The sequence below is a fragment of the Chinchilla lanigera genome, unplaced genomic scaffold (genome assembly GCF_000276665.1).
Source record: "Chinchilla lanigera isolate Chin_1 unplaced genomic scaffold, ChiLan1.0 scaffold00066, whole genome shotgun sequence".
Taxonomy (NCBI): domain Eukaryota; kingdom Metazoa; phylum Chordata; class Mammalia; order Rodentia; family Chinchillidae; genus Chinchilla; species Chinchilla lanigera.
The window spans coordinates 10552168-10561723 of NW_004955467.1; the positions used below are offsets into that span (position 1 = coordinate 10552168).

The 9556-nt window shown below is 44.2% G+C and overlaps 1 protein-coding gene across 2 annotated transcripts in view; it reads right to left on the reverse strand.

Moving 5' to 3' along the window:
- Positions 1-9556, reverse strand: part of Scimp (SLP adaptor and CSK interacting membrane protein) — a 30650-nt gene that overhangs the window by 4462 nt on the left and 16632 nt on the right. Inside the window, exons 1-4 of one of the 2 annotated variants that reach the window (XM_013522268.1) lie at positions 8985-9108; positions 4600-4723; positions 2996-3056; positions 486-559 (exon numbers count right to left, since the gene is read on the reverse strand). In XM_013522268.1, the coding sequence (XP_013377722.1) occupies positions 486-559; positions 2996-3056; positions 4600-4711 (247 nt within the window). In that variant the 5' untranslated portion in view covers positions 4712-4723; positions 8985-9108. Of the gene's footprint in view, positions 1-485; positions 560-2995; positions 3057-4599; positions 4724-8984; positions 9109-9556 lie in introns of those variants that run through there. The other variant, XM_013522267.1, reaches the window with a different exon arrangement.

A 9556-nucleotide genomic window follows, 5' to 3' on the forward strand; every position in this document is an offset into this window, starting at 1 on the left:
AAAGATATTATTAAAAAACTCACATGTTGAAATCTTAACTTTTGCTATTCTCGAGTTTTGTTTTTTTTTTTTTTTTTTTTTAACAAGGGAAGGGCTCAGATATACCAGGATTAGCGAGGACACTGTCCTTTTGAGAAGAGACACACACATACACACAAAAGAGAAGAGACACCAAAAAAGCTGGCTTTCCTTCTTTGTTCCCCAGCTCAAATACACTGAGGAAAGACCATGTGAGGTCGTTGTAAGAGGGAAGCAAGCCAGGAAAAGAGCCTTCACCAGAAACCAAATTGGGCAGTGCCCTGATCACAGACTTCCAGCCCCCAGAACTGTGGGAAAATAGTTTTTCTATTGTTTAAGCAACAGAAATAGACCTTAAGACACCTGGCCTCTGATATTTTAACTATTGTAGCCTGAGATGGCCAAGGTACCTGTATAAATTTATTATCCTGCCCTGAATGAAACTATTATTGGAAAAATGTACTTACAGGAATCGTCTTGAAAAAATGAGCCCCTGGGTGGCAGAGCGGGTAATGGATCCGGTGACTGATTAAAAACATTCCTGGGGAAAGAGAAAGAGTCAGTACTTGGTCTGTCCTGCTGTCAGCAGATTTACAAGAAAACATCAAGGAAAGTGAATGGGTTGAACATTCGTATCTCAGTGTCTACCAGTTGGAAGCATTTCTCTTCCTGTCTAGATTCTGAATCACATCTGTAACTGCCACCCTAGAGAAACCATTTTCTCTTGCTCAGGGAATGAGGGCAGGGAGTTGAGGCATTCTAACTTAGAATGTGGAACACACCCTCTGAGCAGGTTCTTCTGAGCTGGATTAGCAGAGGGAGCTATGCACAGGTATATGCACTCAGGTTGCAAAATTGATGTGCCTCTGAAGCTAAACATAAACACACTCAAGACAGCAATCCCCTAATGGGTCTATACCTTACTGAATTATAAAAGACATGTATGAAAATGTTCATAGCAGCACTATTCATAAAAGCCCTGCTATTATGGATGTTGGCTGATCCCCAAGGGGCTATGTGTTAAAAGTCTAGTCCCCAGCTTGGGTGCTATTAGAAGCTTTAGGAAATGAAGCCTGGTAGGATGTCTTTAGGTCACTGGGAACACGTCCTCAAAGGGGATCATGGAACCCTGCTCTCCTGCTCTATTTGTTTCTCTCTGGCCAGGAGGTGAGCATTTTTGCTTTGCTGTAACTCTACCATGATGACTGCCTTACCACAGGCCCAAAAGCAACTGGGCCAACTCATCATGGGCCAGAACCTCAAAGCTGTGAGCCAAAATAATTCTTTTATCTTTATAAGCTGATTCTCAGGTGTTTGTTACAGTAACGGAAGTTAATACAAGCTCCAGACTGGGCATGGCTTACGTTAGCCTAGGTAGTTCAGAGAAACAGAATCATATACAAGTAACCATCACACTGCCTGAATGTGCATCAGCAGTACAGCAGATAAAATAATCACCACCTGTTCCCACAGTGGAATACTCTATAGCATTAAGAATGAACAATGTGCAAGTACACAAAATAAATCTCACAAAAATAGTGGTGAGCAAAAGACACCAGGCACCGAATAATACCTACTGTCTAATACCATTCATATAAAGCACAACACCAAGAACAAACTAGTTGATGCTATTCCAGACAGTGGATACTTTGGAGTGTCATGGCTGAAAGGCAGTCGAAGGTGAGTGCCTAAGGTGTTCGTAATATCTCATGTCATGATCCTGTGCTTGCTACCTGGGTCTGCCCAGTTCATGGAAATTCACTGAGTTGTGCATTTACTATGTGTGCTTTTCAGTATTCATATTATACTTTGATAAGAACTCTTAACTGCAGTATCAGTTTTGTTCTTAATAAAGGTGATTTTTGTTTAAGTTGCTACCTGATACATTTGTCTTATTCCTCAAACACATCAAATGGGTGGGGAAGGGGTTTTATTTGCTGGGCCCCCTGGGTCCCAACAAAAGCTATTTTAGAAAGGAACAGATTTTTTAAAAATAGTGCATATCATCCAAAGAAAGGACTGGCTCTTGACTGACTCCTGTGAGATCATTGCTAAATTCTTGGAATAACTTGCCCGATGAGAATACATACCTGGGGCCTGGAGCCATGCTATCGCTAATGCTCGTGATATGATTTATGATGGAGGCCTTTTGCTTGTTTGTTTGTCTGGGACCTTAGGCCATGCTGTATCAATCTGACCTTTGGAGGGGCTGAAGACTGAATAGCTGAAGGCCAGTCATATGGACATTCGAGGTCCCCATGAGTAGCCTCCAGTGAACCCTCAACTCTAAGCGTCAGGTGAGCTTCTCTTGTTGGCAGTGCTTCCCATGTGTCATCGCACATTGCTGCTGGGAGAGTTAATGGTCTCTGTGGGGCTATGTGAGAGAGGACAGCTGGAGGCCTGTGCTTGGTTTCTCCTAGACCCCACCCTCTGGGCTTTTCTTCCTTTGCTGATTTCAATCTGTATATGTTGGTCATATTAAGTTATAACCATAAATGTAATAACTTCTGGGTCCCCTGAATTTTTCTAGTGAGTCATCAAGCCTAAGATTGGCTTTGGAGATCCCCCAGCAGAGGTAGCAATCATAAAGTCCTAAATATATCACAAAAAACCCAAAGTAAACCAAATGCTAATATTGTCATCTAGCACAATAGCTTTCAGAGGACTATACTTGTAAAAGACTTAAAGAAAAGAGACACAGACTGATGGTGGGCCCAGAACACAGAGCCTGACCTGTGACTTCCCCATCGAAAGTAACAAGGGAGGCTTTGGTGAGAAGAGTGCACCAGATAGTGCCCTGCATCCACAACCCCCTGAGACCTTTGTCTTTAAAGTGAGCAGGGTTGGCAGATGCATTTTGCCAGCTCCACAGGAAAAGTGGGCATCTCAGTCATACAGGAACAGTAGTGGAGGGGCGGGGGTAGAAATACACAGGCAGTTCTCAAAATTACGAAGTAGAAAAATTTGCCCCACTTACTCATACATCTTTTCTTCTCCTTGGTTTTGTTTCAAGGGCTTAGCAATTTCCAGTTTCCTGCCTGGGGGAGAAAATCATATTCCGTTAGGATGAATTAGCAAAACATGTGGTTGTAGAGTTTAGAAGTCTCAGTGCTCCAGAACATTTGGAATTAGAAGGCCCAAAGGGAACATACTTAGGAACACAGAGCTCAGAGGTGACAGAGCTGGCATCTGAACCCAGGCCGTCTGACCACAGTGTGGGCATGAACTCAGTGAGGGTGACAACCATGTGGGCTGTGGGTCACATGAATCGCTAAAAGTGGCTGGGAGAAAAGGAAATGAAGACTCAGAAAAGCAGCTTATAAACTGTGATGTATTGGAAATAATTGTTATTATTAATTAATTATCACCTGCTTGTTTTTATGGGTGACTTATGATAAAAGAGGATACATAAGATTTTTGTTAGGGGCTGGGGATTTAGCTCAGTGGTACAGTGCCTGCCTGGCAAGCGCAAGGTTGTGAGTTCGATTCCCGATACCAGAGAAACCCGCCACCCACCCCCCACCCCCCGCAAAAAAAAAAGATTTTTGTTTAGGGCCATGTTTTTGTCTATATTGCAGAATAAAAAATTTTAAGAAGCAAACGGATAGAGAGCTATGGGGGCCAGAAATACAGCTTTGTAGTTAAGAGACTGGTACATTATGGGTTAAAGCGTTGAACTGGGAGCGCAGCACACCTGAGCTCCAGTCCCAACTCTGCCGCCAACTCCTATGGCAACTCTGTTAAGACTCTGTTTCCCTCTGAATTTCACCTTTCTTATTTCTAAAAAATTATTGAGAAGAATGACAAAAAGATTGCACTTCTTATGCAACCATGGCCTTTTAGCACCAGGCTGAGCAGGATTCTGAGGCTGTGTCCAGATGCCCCGGGGGGACAGTGCCCTGATCACTGAGGGGTACCTACCCAGAGTTCCCAGGGCCGGAGGATGACCACATCTTAGCCTCTTTTCTGTCACCAGGTATATTCCTGATTTAGGTCCTTATTTAAAGGGATAGGATCTCAAGACAACACACTAGTGAAGCACAATTTCACGTTTTTGGAGAAGAACAGCAAAGTGGAAAATCCACTTGTCGATAGCCTAAAGTTAGTGTCAATTTCCAGTCACTTATTTATGTCTGGGGATGCCAAAAAACCCTAAAAGGTGGGACAGTACCAGAAAATGCAGAGTATGGTCTTGAAGGCAGTCGCGGTGGGAGTGAGATAATTCTACAAATGTGTATTCTCTTTCAAGACCCAGAGACAAAACATTGTCATCAGTAGCCACATAAGAAAGAGAAAGCACTTAAGGATGTTGTGCCCTGAAACAGACTGTGCTTTTGTTCAAACCCTCTGGACTAGAGGAGTCCTTGGAGATTAGTAACCCTACCTCCATTAAGCACGTGGGGAAACTGAGGCCTGAGGTTATAAATTAGTGGCAGGGCTAGGACTCAAACCCAGACTTCATGATGGTTAATCCAATGTTCAGCTCATACAGCACTAGGGCCCATCTTGCCCTAAAGAAGCTCTAATGCACTGACAGCCACCCACCCCTACCTCTAACTGCCCAGGTGAGATGGCCATTACCTTGTTTAAATTGCCACCTATAGACACAGTACAGGATGAAGCCTAGGACCAAGGAGACAACAACGATGGCCACAGCTAAGATGATCCAGAAATAGTTCCTCCACCAACTCATTGCAGTGGAATCCTAAGAAGAATGGAAACAGAAAAATGAGGTATGAATGAAGACTATCCGGAGTGGTGGTGGGGCCTAGTACCTACCATGTTGTGTAGAGATGTGGGCATCTGCTTATGAATCAGACAGGTTTCAGTTCATAGTCAAACCCTACGAATTAGCAGCCAGGGGACTTTAGGCAAGTTGCTAAATTTTCTCTAAGCCTCAGTGTCTCCATTTGTAAGGTGGAAATGACACTGTCTACAACTTCACAGGGGTTGGAAGGACTAGAGACAAGATATGTATCTACTAGGTATTACAGAAATAGCAGACATACTCACGACTCTTTTTTTGTGTATTGCCAAAATATAGCAGCAGTAGAAAAGTGCCATTTAAAGCAATAATTGACTACAGTTCTTTTTATGTCAGACAGGATGTACAACTTACAACAGAGAAGAGAATTCTGAGAGCTTTTATTTTGAGGTGGGTGTTAGAAAAATACTTTGATGGGTGCTATGGTTTGAATGTGGCTTGTCCCCATCATAATTCATGTTGAGCTTTGGTTCCCAATGTAATGGTGTTGAGAGGTGGATCCAGCAGGACCCAGATAGCTCTTAAAAGTCCCATCTCTCAACAGCAGGTGCTAGCAGGTTAAACTCTGTGGGATGGGCTGATAGGAACACCCCCAGGGAATTCAGCAGCTCTTTAGGGGAGAGACGGGCTCCCTTCACCCATGGACTGTATACTTTGCCAGTTCATTTGGATATTAAAGCAAAAATGATCCTTGAGGGATGCTGGGAGGTGTCCTGACATGATGTTTACATAAGAGTCCACTTCTGGGATTGCCACTTAGCTCATACAAATCACCCATGCATATTCATGTAGAGGCATTTCAGATCCCCGCTTCTGAGTAATATGAGTGATATAAAAATGCACCTAGGCAGGTACCAGAGAAACGAAGCAGAACTGGAATGCTCTAAGGTGATCATTATTGCCAACACCTTTCAACTTGGCTAAATTAAAAAAATTATTTCTCAGCATAGTGTCTTCATTGGTTAAATACATTGTGATTTGGATATTCAGTTTCAAACTCCATTTCTTTATTGAAGTTTTGCTTAAACAAATATAGTGGTTTTGGCTACTAGTAAGATTATTTGTGGTAAAACTAATCATGTTTTCTCGGTGCTCTTCTGTACCTGTCATTCTGCAACTTTCTTTCTTTCCTATATGGCTTTGTGATTTATGTATATCAGTAGATAAACTGGGGACTTACTCTTCAGGGACCAAAGTATCAGCTGTCTGGTATAACTCATCTCCGAGGTATGCACACAAATAGCCGGGCGTGGTGGCACATGCCTGTAATCCCAGCACTCAGGAGGCAGAGGCAGGAGGATCGTTGTGAGTTTGAGGCCAGCCTGGGTACCGAAGTGAATCAAAGGTGGGCCCGAACTCCCCACGACGCCCCTGTTTAAAAAAAAAAAAAAAAAAAAAAAAAGAAAGACAGCAATAGAGGAGGAAGAAGGCGGGGTAGAGACTGGAAATGGCTCTCAGTGAACTCTGACTTTACAGGGCCTGGAAAGGTCAAAATAACACTGTACTTAAGAAGGGGCCTGGGCTGGGGGTATAGCTAGTGGCATAAGCACCTGCCTGGCAAACTCAAGGTCCTGAGTTCAATTCCTGGTACCCCCAAAAAATTAAATAAATAATAAAAAAGGGGCCACACAAATTGAAATGTCACCTTCTTTAGCCTCAGAGGACCATATAGCTGGAAAATAGATCTGTAGGTAGATGGGGTAGGGTAGGGTGGGTAGAAAGAAGACAGATAGAATTTTCTTCCCTCTATTTTGTCAATTCTTTTTCCTCTTATTAAAGTGTTGATTTTTTGGTTCTTCATCTATCTTTCTGCTCTTATTTTCTGGCTCTGTCCTTTTGTTTTACTCTTGAAGAATTTCTCCCAAAAAGCAACAAAAGCCTGCACTTTAAAAGCCATAGAATACTAGGACAGCTGTTGTATTGGAGAACTGGGAGACAGAAAGGGAGGAAAGACAGGGGTTGAGGGATGCAGTTTTTCACTGTAAACCCTCTGCGTTACTTGATTTTTGAAATATTTGCATTCACTTGGGTAAAATGGAAAAGCGAGTCAGCTGACCATGGAGCATAGCTTTCATGAAAAGCCACTGCCCAAGTTTCAAAGACAAAGACATCTCATTCCCATTGGGTTCCTAGGGAAGAGAATTTCAGGCCTACTGAGAGGGAATTTTTTTCCCCACTTGTTTTCTTACAAATGAAGTGATTCGATTTGCCATCAGATGTTTCCAGCATGTTCACTAACCAGTCTGCTAGACACATTCCCATCTCATGTCATCCGCGACTACGCCTTGTTCTCCAGACAGGGAGCCAAGACCAAGGTGAAGTGACGGCCCAAGGTCATTCAGGAAGACCAGAATGCTTTTTCTCTGTCACAGGGCTGGCTCTGTTTTTGTTGATAACGACATCCCCAAGTTATCAAGGAAGGGCCAAGGAGGGTTCAGGGTATCTTGCTTTAGAAGGAGCATCACTGTGGTAGTGAGATGATGGTGTGAGGAACCACAGGGGGTCCCCCCAGAGTAATGGTCAGGGTGCACAGTGAAGAGTAAAAGTCCCAAGTTCACTGTGTATAGTGACATATGCCTGTGATCCTAGCATTCTGGGAGGATGAGACAGAAGGATTGAAAGGTTGGGTCCACCCTGGGCATCTTAGTGACCTACAAAGACCCTGTCTCAAAAAAAAAAAAGAATTTTAAGAGCCAGGTGTGGTGGTGCATGCCTGTAATTCCAGCATGTGGGAAGCTGAGGCAGGAGGACTGTTGTGAGTTTGAGACTAGCCTGGGCTACAAAGTGAGCTCAAGGCCAGCCTGAACTGCATAGCAAGACCCTGTCTCAAAAAGACCCCAAAAAATTTTTTTTTAAAAAAGGGCTGGAGATGTAGCTTAGCATGAAGGTCCTGAATTCAATCCCTAGTAACGCATGTATGCACACACACACACATCCCAAGTTCCCTACATTGTAAGGCCAGAGAAACTGCCTTGTGATCACCTCCTTCTCCATGGACTGCTGAGAGAGGCCTTTACCACAGAGGTGAGGAGACTGTGTCTTTTGCAGAGAGTGAAGTTGAGAGAAGGAGCCCAAGAGAAACACATTCCATTTCCAGTCGGGTACCCTCTAGGCCATCATGGTAGTTTGAGGGCTAAGGTGCTTCCACAGAGGAAAGAGCTGCTCAGGGAGAGACAGTAGGGAGCCCTGGGAATGGGAAGTAGGTAAAGGCCACACGATCAAGTGCAGACCTGGAAAGGTATAAAAGCTGGACCCTGCTCTTGCCATGGCCTTGGAGTTGGGGCTACAGAGGCTAGATGAGAGCGTGGGGTGTGGGACTGCTGAGAATCAGCTGAAGGGTGTAGACACATCTCTCAGGGAAACCACAGAGATCTCTCAAGGGACAGGGGTCAAAGCCTTCCTCAGTGAGCTGGTGAGAAGACCTCGTGCCACCATCACAGACTAGATCAACAGCAGTGATGGGAGACTTCCCACAGAAAATGGCTTGTCCTCCTTCCTCCTCAGTCAGACACTGGGGAAATGAATGTAAGGGACAAGCTATTAAGAGGAGAGTGAAGAAGCCTCCATCCCTCATTGTGAGTACTTCGCTCACTAGGACAAATGGGAGAACTTTGAGTTCAATGTAAGGTTGGAGTTCTGGATGGGTATTTAAAAACTAAATTTACACAATAAAATGAGTGAGCCTGATAATCAAAAGTAACTAAAATTTTTTGAAATTGAACTGCAGTGTCTGTGGGGAAGGCCACCCCGGGTAGCAACAAGAGGAGCCCAGGCAGCAGCAGTTGTCAGAATCAAATTGTAGCCAGGCGTGATGGCGCACGCCTGTAATCCCAGCCCTCGGGAGGCTGTGGCAGGAGGATCGTTGTGAGTTTGAGGCCAGCCTGGGCTACAAAGTGAGCTCAAGGCCAGCCTGAACTGCATAGAGAGATCCTGTCTCAAAAAGCCAACCCTCCGCCAAAAAAACCCCCAAAACAAAAAGAGAATCAAACTGTATGCATTTCCTATGGCTGGTCTATGACACAATGATGTAAAGCAACTCGAAGTTTATCATCCAAGTTGGGCATGATGGCACATGGGCTAAGGCAGGAGGATCACTTGAGCCCAGGAGTTTGGAATCAGCCTGAGCAACAGAGAAAGACCCCATTTCTTTCAAATATATTATCTCATAGTTCTGGGTTTCAGAAGTCTGTGTAGCTCTTACCTGTAAGGCTAAAATCAAAGTTTTGGCAGGACTGTGTCCCTTCTGGATGTGCCACGGGAGAATCGATGTCCTTGTCTTTTAGGGTTCTGTGAGCTCATTGCCTTTCCTCCCCCCGTCTTCAAGCCAGCAGTGCTGCAGCTCTGATTGTTCCTTTACAGTCACATCTCCCTGAACCTCCTCTCTTGCCTCCCTTCCCCCATAGGAGGCACTTGGTCCACTTCACAAATCAAGAATAACTTCCCCATCTCCATTCTGGTTGATTAGTAAACTTTATTTCCTCTTACCATGAAATCTGACCTAGTCCTAGGTGATGGGGATTAGGAGGAAGGAGTCATGACATAAATGACTTCATGCCTCAGTGAGATGACATTCTTTGGTTAAAATATTCCATGGGTAAATTATTCCACTGGGTTAAAATATTCTGTTTCAGCATTTTACTTTTTGCCATCTTAACAATGTCTCAAGAAGGTAAGGGGAGGGGCTGGGGATTTAGCTCAGTGGCAAAGCGCCTGCCTGGCAAGTGCAAGGTCGTGAGTTCGGTTCCCCGTACCAGAGAAAAACAAAACAAAACA